Source organism: Gracilinanus agilis, chromosome 1 (assembly GCF_016433145.1).
Source record: "Gracilinanus agilis isolate LMUSP501 chromosome 1, AgileGrace, whole genome shotgun sequence".
NCBI classification, from domain to species: domain Eukaryota; kingdom Metazoa; phylum Chordata; class Mammalia; order Didelphimorphia; family Didelphidae; genus Gracilinanus; species Gracilinanus agilis.
The window spans coordinates 19,814,014-19,832,308 of NC_058130.1; the positions used below are offsets into that span (position 1 = coordinate 19,814,014).

The 18,295-nt window shown below is 39.0% G+C and overlaps 1 protein-coding gene across 1 annotated transcript in view; it reads right to left on the reverse strand.

Moving 5' to 3' along the window:
* TBX20 (T-box transcription factor 20) overlaps positions 1-18,295 on the reverse strand; it is a 65,650-nt gene that overhangs the window by 27,221 nt on the left and 20,134 nt on the right. Inside the window, exon 5 of the mRNA XM_044675643.1 lies at positions 14,381-14,457. Within this exon, the coding sequence (XP_044531578.1) occupies positions 14,381-14,457 (77 nt within the window). The remainder of the gene's footprint in view (positions 1-14,380; positions 14,458-18,295) is intronic.

Below are 18,295 nucleotides of genomic sequence, written 5' to 3' on the forward strand. Positions count from 1 at the left end.
AGAGAGAGGGAGAGAGAGAGAGAGAGAGAGAGAGAGAGAGAGAGAGAGAGAGAGAGAGAGAGAGAGAGAGAGAGAGAGATAGTATAACATAGTGAATAAGAGAAGGAGAAGGGAAGGAAATTAGCATTTATTAAGCATCTACTATATGCCAGGCACTGGGCTAAGCACTTTCACAAAGATTACCTCATTTGATCCTCAAAATAACTCTGTACAGTAGGTGCTATTATTATACTCATTTATAATTGAGACAACTGAGGCAGACAGAGGTTAAGTCACATACTCAGCTTCACAGAGCTAGCAAATGTCTGAGGCTAGATTTGAACCCAGTTCTTCCTAATTCCCCACCCAGTGTTCTATCTGCTAGGTGGAATTAGGACACTGAACTTGTAGTCAGGAAGTCTTGGGTTCAAAATGAACATTTACTATCTGGGTGATATCTGGACAAGCTACTCATCTGTAAAATGAGGGTGTTGGACTCAAAAGCCTCGATGCTCCTAAATCTATGTTCCTATGAAAAAGATTGGCACTAGCTCTGCTGAGAGCCACAATAACTCCTCGGCCCCAATTCAGCCTCATACCTTCCTCTAGCCCCACACTGCTTCAGAGAAAATGCTACCCAGCTCTAGCTCCCATTTTCCCAGCTCCAGGAAGCTTGTTATCTTTAAGTGATGAGACATAAGACAATAGTTAGAAGGAAAACAATAGAAACCCCTGGGAACTTCTTATGCTTGGCTGTCTGTGGCAACATGTCTCTACCGCCCAAAAAAAGAGAGAGAAATGAGCAATGGACAGGAGTGATGGAATGACAAGTCTACAGCTCAGAAGGTTCTTCCATGTTCCAGAATATCAGAGCTTCCTTTTTTCCTTTAAACTTTAATGCCCTCAAAGCTTCCAGTTAGTGCTTTTGGAAGAAAGCCCAGATTAAAGGATACATCCTAAGTAGGGTATGGTAAAGACAGATGGAATAAATGGACTGAATGCACAAAAGTGAACTGCAGAAAAGCTGATTCTTAAAACGTAAAAGGAAAAGATGACTAACTTGTCCAAGATCCAATAGCAGAAGAGATTAAAAGAACCACTTTGAACACAAGTCACTTGTAGAGAAGGATATAAAAAAACATTAAGGACACAAAAACACCAGCGCGCAACCGGGATCTCATCAGGGAGGATGTTCTCTCCACTGGTGTACTGCTCAGCCCAGTTATACCTGCCCAACTCATGTGACTCTTACACATAGCCTCCCATAAGTTTGCCAGGGAGGTCTACATGACACACTGAAAAATCTTCCTTATTTTCTCTGGACGTCATTAATATAGCAATGAAGTAAACAGGCTCTCCATTGGTCAGCCTAATCCATGCTTCTCTCATAATTCTTTTTTGAACTGTGTTATAGCCTATATATTTCACATCTATAATATCTCTCTGGGTGATACTCCTCTTCAGTTCTCTAGAATTTGTAGTATCCCATGACTCACAGTCATACCCACAGAATCATTATAAAGATGGACTTTTTTCAGGGAGAAATTAAACAAAATTTGTAATTTCCCCAAGACAATCTTAGCTACTTTCCTTTTCCTGTTCAATTCTGGGGACAATTCACTGTCCATTTGCAGAGTCTTTCCAAGGTACGGGTATTGAGGAACAAACTAGACATTGTCTACCTAACTATATATCACGGCTTAGTCAACCAGCATTTTTTTGTTTGTTTGTTTGTTTGTTTAAACAATTAATTTCGGTGTATTGTCTCATAGGTGGAAGAGTGGTAAGGGTGGGCAATGGGGGTCAAGTGACTTGCCCAGGGTCACACAGCTGGGAAGTGTCTGAGGCCAGGTTTGAACCTAGGACCTCCCGTCTCTAGGCCTGACTCTCAATCCACTGAGCTACCCAGCTGCCCCCTAACCAGCATTTTTTATCCATTTTTAATCTATAGGCTTCTGAATGACCACAGAACTCTTCCAGTAGGCTCTGTGGTATTCAGGAGCTTGATGCAACCTGCATAGCATCAGTTACAACCTGGAACATCTGGAGAACCTCACCAACTTATATATAAGAATTTATCTTCCACTTACTCTGTGTTGGATCCCCTCTATGATATTTTTGTTTAGTGTATCTCTTGATACTGAGTAGAGTAGTGTTGAGCGTGATTATCTCATTTATTTTAAGTCATATTACATAATTTTGACTTCTGCATGGGAGACATTTTGTTAGAAGAAAGCCTTTAAGGTAGCACTCTGCTCTGCACAATTAGATGTTGTTTTATAGATAGTAAACATTAAGCACAGTAAGAGCTCTTCTTGTCTTCCTCTTTTAGTAAATTGTATGATGGGGCGTAGTCTGTTCTGGAATATTCCTTGCTGTTCCCTTCTAATACCATGATCAAGGATACCCTTTGATGTGTGCAGATGATTTTCATTTTAAAAAGATAGATAAATACATAGATATATGGATAGATAGATAGATAGATAGATAGATAGATAGATAGATAGATAGATAGATACACAGNATAGATAGATAGATAGATAGATAGATAGATAGATAGATAGATAGATACACAGAGATAGACAGAGAAAGACAGAGATAGAGAAACAGAGAGACAGAAGGAGATAGAGAGATAGCTAGACAGACAGACAGAGATAATCAGCTAGAAATAGACAGGGAGAAAGAGATAGGCAGACAGAGAGAGAGAGATAGAAATAGACAAAGAGGAAGACAGATAGATAGATAGATAGATAGATAGATAGATAGATAGATAGATAGATAGATAGATAGATAGACAGATGNAGATAGATAGATAGATAGATAGATAGATAGATAGATAGATAGATAGACAGATGACAGAGAGAGAAAAGAGAGTAGGCATATAGTTAAGTAGTTTCATAGATTTAGAGTCTAAAAGGACGTCAAAAGTCATCTATCCCAATGCTCTTATTTTGTAAAGGAAGAAACAAAGATGAAAGAGAGTAAGCAATTTGTTTAAGACTGTAAGGGGGAAAAAGAGGTTTTATGGGTTCAATATATTAAAAGATGGTTGCCAGAGGATTGAACTATTATCAATCCTCAATTAAGAATGATCTCAAGTCAAAATTGACTTTTATGGAAATTTATTTACAATTAAGAAGAGAGAGAGGAAATAAGGAAATAAGAATCTAAAATAAGAATTAGAGGTGTTCTCACCTTTGGTGATTAAATTTAAAGATGGGCAGTGTAGACTTAATCTAATTATCACAAGATCATACCACTGGCAAGTGGCAGAACCAGAACAAGAACCCAGGTCTGCCAGCCCTGATCCCAATTCCCTTTTCCACTATACTATGATGTTCTCTTGGCTACTCCTTTTTTATGGCAATAACATAATTGGAGATTTTTTATGCCTTTGCTCTTTCTCTCCACTTTAGAAGCTATCCTTTGATGCCATCACAATCGAGTCACCTGAAATATGGACCTTTGCTGTGTTTTCTTGGTCTAATTTAGCTTTTTCCTTACCTTTGTTCTCTTTGGTGCCATTTTTATTCCCTCTCTAATAACATCTGAGACTGTGGTTTTTGAGAACAAGTACAAAGGCTCCACTGTCCTTTACATGAAAAAGAACTCATTATTAAATTTCTTTTCTGCAGATCTTTTCCATTTTTCTTCTGCTTGATGTATACTCCTAGTTTCATCCTTAAATACCTTTGTGGCAACTTGCTGAGTTGATTCTCTTGCCAAGCTTTCCTTAATTTTTTTTCCTACTCTGCTCCTGTATTTTATAAAGTAATACTGCTCATAATGTTTCACCATCTTTCTCCATAAGATTATACAAATCAGCTTGTATTATCAACGAATATTATCCTTGGTTCCCATATCATTCCATTTGGAAAGCAAATAAAGTGTTTGCTGACTAAAGCAGTTTTGAGACTTTTGTCTTTCTAGCTATAACAATTGGTTTGCCTTGGTTAAACTATTGTATGGAATTATTGAAATTGGTGTTGATGCACCTTCTTCCATCCATATCCTATTTTTCAGCATCAATAACTTGCTTAAACAAGTTAAGTCGGAATTGTTTTAATTGCATGCCATACCTTTTTTCATTTGTATTCCTTCTTCTAGGTTTTTATTAATTTTGTATTGATTTTTATCTTTGCTCTAACAAGTCAGTGGGCTGAATGTACACCGAGAGCTGATTCAAGAATGACTCCCATATCAGTAACAAGTCATTTCCTGTCTATTAAAATAGAATCAATTTCATTTTTGTGATATTATTTGGCACTCCCCTCCAAAGCACCTTCTGATTTTCTTTTCCTTGAAGGAAGTATTCATCATGCTTAAGTGATGAATTCTTGGGTAGGATACACATTTTTTTGTCTAAGTCACTCCTTCTCCCTGATACATATTTTCTGATATATTTTTGCCATTCTCACCTATTTCCTCCTCTGGATTGAAGTCTTCAAGCATCAAAGCACATGTTAATTTAATTTGGAGAGTCTTATAGAATTCTCTGTTCAATTTCTGTATCTCTTTATTCCCTGCAGCAAATATTACATGAGCTACAATTATTTTACTGATGATCTTTTAAAAACGATTATCTCATATTTATTTTTGGACATGCCCAATGTGGGAATTTGTTTTGCTTGATAGAATATTTGCTACGAGGCTTTCTTTTTCTTTTCCAGTGGCGGAAGGAGGATGGAAGGAGAACAAGATGGAGAGAAAATGGATTTTTGACTAGTTGAAAAAATAAACTTAAAAACAAGAAAAAACTTTTCATATGCACTGCAACATGACGTGACTAAATGGCCTTGGAACGATGCTTTTTGTTGCTTTTTAACCCAGAAGAAAATCAGCTCTTTCAATGCATTTACAACTGTTAATCGAGCTGAACTGCCCTGCCTCTCCAAGAAAATTTGCGAGTCATCCTTCCTCTTAGCTACGACTCCTTTACATCTTCTAGTTTCATATTCTGTCGAACATACGCTTCCTTAGGAAAGAGATTGTTTTGTTTCTATCCTTGTATTTCTAGCACCTGGCATATTGCCTTGTGTCTAATAAATGCTTACAAAAATAAGCTTATAGTGAGGTTATCAAGATGGATACAATTCGGTTCCTTTAATATCGTGAACACTGGGTCACTGGGTAAGGGCCTTACAATTACCAGCAGTTGATGGGTTGTTGATAGATTGTTAGGTATGGATAGTCTAAAAACTGCAATTCCCTCCCCTGTTGCCCTCTTTTCTATCATGTTGCAAAAGCATAAGGGAATCACATAGGACTGAATGCCATTTTTTATTTTATTTTATTTTTTAAGGGTTGCTATGGCCAATGCTTTTATCCCCAAGAATCCAGCCTGATGGTGATGGCTCTCTCTGTTCTTAACTAGGCTGGGCCGTAGAAAACAGATATAGTTTGTAACTGGGGCTGGCCTCCCCAGCATGGTAGAACCGGCTCCAGTTCACACTCTCTTGACTTAGCCTTTGAGAACCCAGCCTCAACATTACTTCATAATGAGACGGTATGGAGGACTTTGTTGAAGGTAAAAAGCTCCCTGGATCTGAATCTTAAGATGGTTTTTATTTAGCTTTTAGGCCATAAGCAAAAAACAAACAAACAAAACCACCAAAGAACCCAATGCAAATAGTTCCCATCTAAGCCATACCCATGGGCACAGATAAAGAAAATCCGCAGATAATGCTTAAGTTTCATTTTAGCCATCACACACAACTTTTAACATTTCACTGGAATCTCTGTATAATAGAAACTGCTTTGCAGGATTTTGTGTTAAGACTGGAGCCCAATCTATCAAGCAAAACAAATTCCCATATTGGGCATGTCCAAAAATAAATATGAGGGGGGCAGCTGGGTGGCTCAGTGTATTGAGAGCCAGGCCTAGAGACAGGAGGTTGTAAGTTCAAATCTGGCCTCAGACACTTCCCAGTTGTGTGACCCTGGGCAAGTCACTTGACCCCCATTGCCTACCCTTACCGCTCTTCTGCCTTGGAGCCAATACACAGTATTGACTTCAAGATGGAAAGTAAGGGTTTAAAAAAATAAAATAAAATAAAATAAAAATAAATAAATATGAGATAATAATTTTTAAAAGATCATCAGTAAAATAACTGTAGCTCATGCAATCAATAGAATCAAAGAATTATAAGAATTGAAAGGGAACCTTGGCATTGCTCTGGGTACATTAATTCTGTGGTTCTTAGAGATCTGGGTTCAAATTCTGTCTCTGATATTTATTACTTGTGTGACCTTGGGAAAGTCATCCATGGCCCTCAGTTTCTTCATTGAAAAGACTGGGTAGCCTAGAAAGTCCTTTCTAGTTCTGTAATTGATTTGATCCAGTACACGCAAGGGTGAAAGAGGGAGGGACAATGAGAATAAGGCAGATCCTTTGCCTAGTCAGAAATAGACGTGGGCCACCATGGCAAAGGTTTAGAGGCAGGGTGGTATGTTAGATAGGTCGCCCCCCCTTTAAGTCAGGGGATTCAATTCTTGCCTCTTGCTGTATGACCCTCGAGAAGTCACTTAACCTCCCAATCTGCCAAGAAGACTGATTTTAGACAGTCCTCTAAAACAGCAAATTACAGAGCAGCTGGTGATGTGTATCAGTGAAGGGAGTTCCTATACCAGAAGTTCCCATACAGAGATGAAATTACAGGTCTAGACAAAATCAATTGTCCAAACAATAACGACTACAAAAAATAGAGAGTAAAAACTTGAGGCAGGCAGATAATGCTTGCCAGCATCATTCTACAGTTCAGTCTATTTGTACAATCACACAGCTGGCTACCAAATAAAGACAATCCAACATTCCATCATACTTATTTTTTGTTGCCTATAATAAAAGGTGAAATGTGATGGAGCAAACCCCAATGGGTCCTCTTCAACAAGCTGTCTCACAAATATAAGTCCAAATCATACAAGATTTCTTGAAAGATACAAATGGAAAAAAATATTTAAGTCTGAATGATTTGTTACCTTCAAGGAGGCAATGAACACGAATTAAACAATGAAAGTTGTTATTAAAGGAAGCTGTAGATTTTCCTCAAGAAAGCGATGGTGTTAAATGAGTCAGTGAAAGAATATATATATTCTCAGAGTGATTTCCCTGGCTGATTCACAACTTGCTTTCAAAAAAAATTCTTCCTCATCTCCACAGATAACACCAAGGGGAAAAAAATAAAACAACTAAAGTTAATCAATAAAGTCACATCAATCAAGTAGAATATTAGACTTGGAGTCAAGAAGACCCACTCATGCATTGCATTAAAATAGAAACTCCTAGATATGCCTTTGATTTTGTAGCAATTGACAAGGTAATAATAATACTATGTATAGAGGGTCAGACGGGCAGTAGAGTGGATAGAAGTATGGCCTCAGAATTAGGAGGTCATGGATTCAAGTCCTACCACTGACTCATATAGCTCTAGTACTGGAAGGAACCTCCCAGGTCAACCGGCTGAACCCCTTAATTTACAGTTGAGGAAATGGAACCAAAATGCAATTGAATGATTTGTTAGGGTCACTCAGGAATCGCTTAGGGGCAGATTTTGAAGCTCAGGCTTCTGAGTTCTGACTTTTCTCTTACTTCATAGAGTCAAATGATGAAATGAATTTTTTTCTCTTTGTATGAATCAGGGAGATTTCATCCTAAAGGCATTTAAGTTTGGGTTTCCTACCCAGTAGCTGTAAATCTGGAACAGGAAACAAAATCATTAAGGTCACATATTTATAACATCATATTCAATTAGGTTAGAAGAGTGCAATTTCTGTCATCGTCTCATAAAAAGATGTGTTTTTCTCTCAGATCTCCTCTAAAGAAAAGCAGCCCATATTGTTACAAATAGGGACTGTTTTCAATCAGTTACAAGAAGCAATCTAATTAGGAGATGGTTTAGTGCAGTAACTGACTCCAGACTAATTTGATTTCTTTGGGTCTCTAAAGATCAATTGATCTGATTTGTTTTTCCTCCCCAAAGGCTATTTAGGAAAAAAAGGAGACCAAAATGCCTCAAAATGAAATCCGAAACCTTGGCTGCTTTCACACGACTTAGGTCATCTTGGGAACTCATGGCTAGTCAGGAACGAAAGCTCCTTTGGGCCTTGGGGGAGCATCAAAATCTTCTCATCTTTGGGGAGTTTGGGGGGATAGTTCCATCCCAGGAGTTGCTCACTGAATAGGAACCCTTGATCGGATTCAAACCTGGAAGGGATCCATCTCATTTTTATAGATAATAATCATAATTACAAATCACAAAGTGTCGTATTGGTTTAAGCTAAATATTTTCTCCACCTAATCTCATTGGATCTCAGAACTCTGCATGGCAGGGCCTGGAACCAGTAAGTTCTGAGTTCAAATATTACCTTAGATACTTATTAGTTGTGTGACCTTGGGCAAATCACTTAACATATATGGACCTCAGTTTCCTCATCTGGAAAAAGGGGATATTAATAACCTCTACTTTCCAAGGTAGTTGTGAGGATAAAATGAGATGATATTTATAAAGTACTTTGCAAAGTTTAAAGCATTGTGTGAATGCTAACTATAATTATGTACTATATACTAATAGTGCATTATTATTATGTATTATGGACAATTAAGTGACAAAATGGATAGAGTTCCAGATCTGGAGTCGGGAAGACTCATCTTCATAAGTTCAAATCTGACTTCAAGCACTTTCTAGCTGTGTGACCCTGGGAAAGTCACCTGTTTGCCTCAGTTTCTTTGTATGTAAGCCGGAGAAGGAAATGACAAACCACACCAGTATCTTTACCAAGAAAATCCCAAATGGAGTCACAGAGAGTCAAACAGGATTGAAATGCCTGAGCAACAACAACAATAAAATCCACGAATCCTTGCAACACATCAAACGAAGCCATCAATGAACCCAATACTGTAAAGACATTTCAGACATCAATTAAATGGTAGGACTTGTCTATTTGCCATTGTGTCTCTGCGTGTTCATCCTGCCTCTCACATCACACCTTTCCCATGTCTGGATCCCCATATTTGTTCCCTATACACGCCTTGTGGCTATTTTATATGTACTAAAATATGGACATGTTTACGGGAGCCACTTTGCTTTTGTCTTCCTATTCCCAGCCCCTAGTACATAAGGAGCCTTAATAAATGTTGGTTCAGCTATCCCAGCTCTTTATGCCCAATGAGAAATCCATTGGATTTAAGTCAATTCAGTCGCCCCCCCCCAATGGCTGAAACTCTTCATAGCCCCAAGGATGGTTTTGGTGCCCCAGGAATCAACAGCACAAAAGAGATGTCTACATTTAGAGACTTATAGATTCATTCATTCATTCATTACTTCCGTACATATTTATTGTGTTGTGTCTACTGCCCCAGAGCTCCAAGGTAGATGCTGGAGAAGATGCCCAGTTTAGATAAGGCGCAGTCCCTACACTCCCAGAATTTCCCCAATCCCAATATTGACATGATCTAGCCTTAGACCATTATACAGCAAGTAGCCTTTGTGTCTCAGTCCTTACCTAATTTCACTGCATCTACTCACCCTCTGCATCCTCCATTGACTTTCCCACAACCAAGTCAAGCTTCACATTCCCAACTTCCTCTGGCTCTTGGCCCTAAATTTCTCTGCCTTTCCATATAAAAGCTCTAAATTTTTATACTCAGCTTGCTCACTTTCCCTTGCCAACATCTGCCCACCCGTGACTGGCTCCTTTGCCTCCCTACTGGTCCTCTCTACCGATTTCCCCCAATTGCTGGCTTTCCCCATCCCACCCCAGTCCTGTGTATCCATCCACCAGGCTACATCAATATGAAGTAGACCATAGGGAAGAAGCCGGAGGTTGTGGGGACCAGGTGGATGCAACAAGCACAGTGTCAGGAATATCAAGGCTGCTTGCACAGTAATGTCTGAAGTTTAGACAGGCAATGAGGGAGGGAATAAGGGCTCTGATGACCACGATGGTAGTAGTTAGAGAAAAGAAGCATTCTGCTATGTGGGAATGAGGATGAATTACATTTAGAACTTTAGGATAAGGTAACTCCATCAGCTTTGTTGCTTTAGCAAGCCTAAGGAGTCGGTGGTACTAAAGCAAGCCTAAGTAGTTGCCGGTACTAAATGGAAAGAATACTGGTTCTGGAGTCAGAGGTCTTGAATTAGAATCTCAGCTTTTCTCCTAACCACCTGTGATACCTTGGGCAAGTCACTATTTTGAGTCTCTGTTTCTTCATCTAAAAAATTAAAGAGTCGGATGGGATGACTTCTCGGGTCCCTTACTCATTCTAAATCTATGATCCTAGCACTCATTCCCTTCCATACTGCCAGCATACCAGTCCTAATGACCTTTCATCAATCTGCATCTCCAATCCAAGACATCTGGTCTTAACCGCCTTAGATAAAATATACATACACACACACTTGCTTTTGAAAACTTGTCCCTATTAGTTCAACTACAATTCCCCCCACACTCCAACTCAGTGTAAGTGTATTCTAGGTCAGGTAACTGTCTTTAGAGTGGCAGCTTTAGTCCTTACAAATTTCAAAATATACTTGAATTTTTCAATTAGGACAGCTTTCATTTCCTCCCTTTAAATTACACTCAGTTTTTCTCTAGGATATCACATTCCTTGCAATAGCATTAATCAATAATCAGTCAAAAACATCTAAGCTCCTGATTTGCGCCAGGCCCTTTAGGGAGGCATAGAAGGAGGAGAAGAAAAAGAAAGAAGAGGAGAAAGAGAATTCTTTGAATACAGCATATCATCTGATGAATGTTTGGTGAATTGTTGAATAGATGGACCATCAACACCCTGGTCTCATAAGCCAAAGTTCTGGTCATCAGTCATTGGATGAGCCATACTTCTGCCCAAATTGCCAACATTGTCTGGAATGTGTCCCTTCCTCACCTAAAACACAGCTCAGCAGAAACAGGAGAATAATGTATACAAAAACAACAATATAAAGAAAAAAGAACTTAGACCTTCAACCAACAATCTAGACAACGACCAACCATGATTCCAAAAGACTGGTAATGAAGCATGATACTCACCCCGTGACAGAGAGGTCATAGATTCAAGACAGAGAATGATGTCAAAATCTATTTATCACCTCCAGATAATCTTATAAGGACGCCTTAGTTGATAAGAAAGTAACAGACACAGGAGATCTTTCTGTTATCTCATGGCTGCTGCTTTGTCTCCGAAGTGCCATTGAGTCACAAGTTTATTATACATGAAAATTCAAAATCCCTTTTACCCAAAAGAACAGAGAGAGTTTTACAGCTGTGCAGAATTGCCATTACAATTTAGACAATACAAAGAGGCTTCAGAAGCTTCAAGGTGAAGATAAGAACCAGGCTGGACTTTTGGCTACCTGATTATCAGCAAGCTAAGTCTGGGAATACTTTTCTCAGGGGTGAAATGCCCCTGCTAAACTGAGGTTTTGACCTTAGCTTGCCAAGCAGCTGCATTTCTGACCAAGGGAGAGAATGTTAACCTGTTGACTGCTGGTTTGCTAAGAATTAAATCTTTCCAGTAAGACTATATTGCTTTTTAATAAAAAAATAAAATAAAATAAAAAAGGTGTGGATCATAAAAGGGGTCAAAAGAGGAGTCTCAGATTTTTATCTATTTGAGACTCTGTTTCTTTTATTGGCTTCCCACAGAATGAGACACATATTTTTGGACAAGGAAAACGTAAGGATGTATTTTGCTTGATTTATATGGATTTCCTTCCATCCATCCCTCCCTCCCTCCCTTCTTCCCTCCTTCCTTTCTTCCTTCCTTTTTCTGTCTCTTTTCATTCTGTCTCTCTCTTTATCTCTCTATCTCTGCCTCTCTCTTTCTCTTCCTTCCTTTCTTCCTTCCTTTCTCTTTCTCTTTCTTTCCTTGTTTCTTTCTCTCTGTCTCCCTTCCTCTCTCTCTCCCTCTCTTTTCCTTTCTCTCATTCTGTCTCTCTATCTCTATCTCTGCCTCTCTCTTTTTCTCTTCCTTCCTTCCTAGCTTGCTTCCTCCTTTCTCTCTTTCTTTCTCTCTTTGTGTCTCTTCCTTCCTTTTTCTCTCTTTCTTTCTTTTTCTCTGTCTCATTCTGCCTCTCTCTTTGCCTCTTTGTTTCTGTCTCTGCCTCTCTCTCTCTTCCTTCCTTCCTTTCTCTCTCTTTTTTCCTTTTTCTCTCTCTTCCTTCCTTCCTTCCCTCCTTCCCTCCCTCTCTTCTCTCTTTCCTTCCTTCCTTCCTTCCTTCCTCCCTTCCTTCTTTCCTTCTTTCCTTCCTTGTCTCTCTCTGTGTCTCTGTCTCTTCCTTCCTTCCTTCCTTCCTTTCTTTCATTGAGGGGAATGGTGGAAAGAAAAGGGATAGGAATAGTATTCCCAAACCCCCAAAAAAATGAAAAGAAAAGAGAAAGAAAGCCAGAAGGAATTAGAATCCAGGAAGATGTCTTTTCAATGTACATATTGAACTTATTATATACTTAGAAAGAAAAGTAAGCCCTAAATAATGGAGATTCACAATTTCTCCTCCAATATCCTTCTATTCTATCACATATATGGAAATGCCTGCTTTTTCTTAGGGCTTGTTAAATTCAGAATAATAAAATGATAAAAGAATGAAAAAGGTTGAAAAATCAGAGCTTAGCTGCCACATCCTACACAAGGTTGTTCCTTATCCCCTCAACATTAAAACAATGCCTCATATAGAGTAAGTATTCAATAAATGCTTGTTGGATTGGATTGTTAATGCTCCCTACCTTTTGAAACTACTTTCTATCCTTTGTACTGAATTTGCATTTACTTATCTGGGTGAATATTGCATATCCTGGCTTTGTCCTAGTGTTCCCATTGATTAGCAAGTAACTTGCACATTGGAAACCCTTACCCAGTCCTACTTGGAGTATGGACTGGTCATGCCAGTGAACCGTGGGAGAGCATTCCCATTGGCTCTTCTCCTGTTCTCTCTAGATCTGTGGGTGCTCAATAAGTGTTTGCTAAATTGAATTGAGTGAGAACAGGAACAGAAATTGGACCAACAGATGTTTTCTATTGTCTTAAATATATGCTCAGACTCCTTATGCATTGAAAGTATTTATGACCTACCTACTCGGTATTTGAACCAAAGGTTTGGTTGGGAGTTCATGACCAAGATGTCTGTGTTTCTGGGATTTGAATGTCCCATTAAAAATATCTGTTTACCATCACATAATTCAGCTGATTTGCCTTCAATAAGCAAACCAACCTAATCAAAGAGCACAGGCACAAAAACAGGGGAGAAGGAGCCACTGAGTGACTCATTGGGTCGAGAGCCAGTTTTAGAGATGGGAAGACTGGGTTCAAATGTGGCCTTAGATATTTCCTAGCTATATGACTTTGGGCAAGTCACTTAACCCCAATTGCCTAACCCTTACCACTTTACTGGCTTGAAACCAATACTTAATGTTGATTCTAAGGTGGAAGGTAAAGGGTTAAAAAGAAAACGGGAAAAGATGAAGTTGTAGGTTCATGGATGGTGCTAATCTTAAAATCTAGGACCTTTATCATTAAACATAAAGACTCCATGAAGCAAACTCAACTATTATGAACCCTTAAATGAGAGGGTGGATATAGCATTTCAGGTATCCAAAGGATCATAGATTTAGAATTAGAAGGAATTGTAAGTGCCCATCTAACATACTACATGACAGTACTTGTATAACCTTTATTAGACTTTTTGTCATCTTGGAAAGGAGAAGCAAAGAAGGGAGAGAATGAAGATTACAAAATGTCAGATAACAATTGTTTTTTAAAAATTGTTTCTACGTGTAATTGAAAAAAAATTTAAAAATAAAACTTAAGTGGTCATCCAGTTCAACTCCGCCATGTTATAGGTGAGGAACGAAGATCCAGAGTGGACCTCCCAATGACTGGCCTGAGCTCACAGACAGTAAAGAATCGAGCTGGGACTCCAATGCCTTCACCCGGCACCACTCTGCCTGTTGCCCTCTTTCCTTCCCATGCTTCCTTTTCCTCAATAAACAGACCCCAGGAGACGGAGGAATGTCCAGATTCCTTGTCTTTGCACATCACCTCTTTCCTGAGATGGAGCTTCACTATCATCAGCAGGATTGAGCCGGGTGATTACAAGGGCAGCCCTGCTTTATGCTATGGAAGGAATTTCCCAACCATCAAAGTAACCCCCTGAAGAAGCTCACTCTGAAAGCGGTGCATGTTACAGATCCCACTATGGCAGCTGTCAAGATTCAAAGCAGTTTCCTATCTCTAGGGCTTACGGCCCAAAGAGGTGGAAAAGGAGCTTCAAGGGGAACAGAGAGACCACTGGCGGGTGGATTATGGGAAAAATGTACAGCAGCTTTGTACTTGAAAGTCGAGCTTCCCTACCAACTTTCTGTTCTCTGTAGCTTATCGGCAAGGAAAGTAAACAGAAAGTCTTCATACCTTTCGATATCAGTGAGCCTGGACGAGTCTCGGAAACCTTTGGCAAATGGATTGCTGTCAATTTTCAGCTTGGTTATCTGGAAATGAAAGAATACACAATGGCATCATGACTAGGATTAAGGCATTAGAGGATCTGCTCTGCCTGGACTTGGAAGCTTTTAGAGTCTGTTTCTCCTCCCCACCTCTCCCGCCTCAAAAGTAACCTTTCTGGAAGGGAAGAATTTTGCTGATTTTACCATTTATTCATTTACTATTCATTCACTTTTTCACTTACTATTTATTCATTCATTCGGCAAATATTTTTTCTCTTGTATCTCTTTCATTTGAGAGTATATCTGTGTGTTGTTTCCTGCAGTAGAATGTAAGTTCCTTGAGGGCTAGGATTGGTTAATATTTGTCTGTACCCTGGGCATCTAGCAGTTCATGGTAAAGGGCATGGATTGGGCTTGAGAATTCACTGATAACAGGAATTCCAAGATGAGGGAAATTCCTCTACCCTTGAAAGGAAATGCCTTCTCTGTTATTTATACTCTTAGAGAGCATGCAAGAGCACCAGCAAGTAGAGAGGCAGAACTTGAACTCAGGGCCTCCCTAGTCCTAAGGCCAGTTCTCTGTCCACTCTGCCCAGCTTCTTTTCCAACACTTAATAAATGCATCCTACTTTACTACGGAAGTCAGAGGAAAGCTTAAGGGACCAGGCATCATTTTGTGTTTTTCTTTGCTTTGGGGGAAGCCACATCCAAAGAACTCATCTCTCCTCACTAGGCTTCAGCTTCCTCTGGACCTTAGCACACTCAGTCTATAGACTGGACCAGGTAATTAGAATTTTCATGAGAAAGAACGCTATCCACAGAGAAAGAACCATGAGAATAGAAACACAGAAGAAAAACAACTGCTTGATCACATGGTTCAATGGGGATATGATTGGGAATGTAGATTCTAAACGAGTACCCTAATGCAAATATTAATAATATGGAAGTAGGTCTTGATTATTTGATACATGTAAAGCCTAGGGGAATTGCTCATTGGCTACAGGAGGGGGATGGGAAGAGGGGAGGGAAAGAACATGATTCATGTGACCATGGGAAAAGATCCTAAATTAATTAAATAAATAAATGAACTGGAAAAAAAAAAAGAATTTTGTGCCCCAGGACTCCATTTCCCAGAATCCCACTTTCATCCTCACATTACATCCTTACATTTTGGAGATAAAGTTTCTGTAATCCCGCCTCTCTCTCTCTCTCTCTTCTTCTGCTAACGTGGTCAGGAAAATTTCTCTTTACTCAGGCTTTTTGCTTTTGTTCTTTTTATTTCCTCTACCTCAAGTGGTTATTAATAAATCTTATAAAATATAATACTTGGAGTTATTGGATATCAATTTAGATCTTACAGGACCATACTCAAAGCTACTTCTGGTTTGCTAGAATCTCTAAAGTCATTGACTGAGTTGGCTTATTGGATGAAGAGACATAAGAGCAGACATTAGGGTGAGACACATTGTGGTGATCTCTAAACCCAGACAATCCTTAGACTGTAAGCCAAACCTTTATTAGTTCCAGTCAAACTCAAGGACATGACAGATAAAAAGAATTCAATTTAGAAAGCCCTGAATTGGAAATCATGCTTTGAATACTTCCTATCTATGTGATGCAGGCAAGTAAGTTAACTTTTCTCAACCTCAGTTTCTTCATCTGTAAAATGTGGAGAATAATACCAACCTCACTGAGTTATTATGAAGATGAAACAAGAGAGTTTAGATAAAGTGCCTTGAAGTCCTTTAAATTTTAAAAAATCCTTACTTTCTCTTAGGAGAGAAGGGCAAGGGCAAGGCAAATGGGATTAAGTGATTTGCTGGGAGTCACACAGCTGGGAAGTGCCTAAGGCCAGATTTGAACCCAGGCTCTCCTGACTCCAGGCCTGGCACTCCAGACCATCAAGAAACATTCATTTAATTGTTAGTGCTATACCTGTGAAATCCATATCTGATGACCTAAGGGGCTGCCATACTACTGGAAGAATCCCAATAGAGAAATAGAGGCACTTTTGCTCCTAAGGGATTCACTTTCCCAGGGTTAGGCCATATCCTTCTCCCCTCCTACATCCTCTGTTACAGTGAGATTGGCCTGCCAGGACGATGTGCTATGGACCCCTTGGGAAGACAGACTGGCGAAATCTACAGACCCCCTTCTCAGAAAAAGTTTTTAAATGCATAAAATAAAGTGCAGAGGATTTCCAAGGGCATCAAATATATTTTATTTTGTTTATTTATTTTTAACCCCTTACCTTCCATCCTAGAATCAATACTGTGTATTGGTTCCAAGACAGAAAAGAGGTAAGTAATTAGGTCAGTAATTCCCAAAGTGGGTGCCACTGCCCCCTGGTGGGTGCTGCAGTGATCCAGGAGGGCGGTGATGGCCACAGGTGCATTTGGAGGCGGTGAATAACTGTAAGGGGGCTGTGATAGTATGTGACAGGGGGTGCTAAGTAATATTTTTTCTGGAAAGGAGGTGGTAGGCCAAAAAAGTTTGGGAACCACTGGCCTAGGTAAAGGGAGTGAAGTGACTTGTCTAAAGCTTGAAAGTGTCTGAGGCCAGATTCAAGTTTAGGACCTCCCATCTCTAGGCCTGGCTGTCAATCCACTGAGCCACCTAGCAACTACATTTTAATAACAAATATTAATAACAAATATGTTTACATAAAAATATATTTAATATTAAATATTAATCAAATATCTTTTATATCAAATAGCTTTCATATAATCACTCAAATATATTTTAATATAAAATCTTAATCAAATATATTTTATACATTAAAATCTATTTTAATATCAAATATTAATCAAATATCTTTTATATAAAATATCTTTTATATGATTATTCTTTTATATATAATTCTTTTATATAAAATCTTAATCAAATATATTTTATATAATAAAATCTATTTTAATATCAAAACTATTTTATATAATCAATCAAATCTATTTTTAAATGATTATCAAAATATTCTAAAAGCAAATTCATGGCCTTCTGATTAAGAAGTCCTATTTGTCCACTGTATGTTCTATGAATTAGCAATCCATCTCCTACCTCTAGGTTTTTGCTACTCCCTCCCCACCTTCACCTCAGAGAATCTTTAGCTTCTTTCTCATCACAGTTCAGAGGCCACCTCTTATTTCAGGCTTTTCCTCATCCTCCCAGTTTTTAACAGCCTCTCTCTCCCTTTTTAAAAATTATCTTGCAGCAGGCAGCTGGGTAGCTCAATGGATTGAGAGCCAGGTCTAGAGATGGGAGGTCCTAGGTTCAAATCTGGCCTCAGACCCTTCCCAGCTGTGTGACCCTGGGCAAGTCATTTGACCCCCATTGCCTACCCTTAGAGTAGGCAATTCTTCTGCCTTAGAACCAATACACAGTATTGAGTCTAAGATGGAAGGTTAGGGGTTAAAAAAATTACATTGCTTTGCATCCATTATATTTACTTGTGTACATGCTAGGTATGATACACTCTCTCCCTCAAAATAATGTGTCCTCCTTGAGGGTAGAGACTGTTTCCTTCTTTATTGTTGGCATCCAGCCCTTTGCACAGTGCCTAACACAAAGGAGGAATTTGATAAATCTTTATCAAATGAAATTGAATTATACTGAAACCAAAGGACATAAAGGAGTTGCAGCTCAATTAAAGGATGATTCACAAATTGTCCTTGGAAGAGCAAAAACAGGAATGGGCAGAATGGTTTCTTTATATAAGCAAAGGCAACAAGAAACACCATTGGACAGAACACTAGATCCTCTTCCCCAGCAGGGCTCAGGATGACCACCAGAAGAGGACCACCATAAAGGTGGTCTTAAATAAAGGTCATAAATGGCAGCAGCAGCCATTGCAAAGAGTGACGGGTTGGAGAAAGTCTAAGAAGGATTG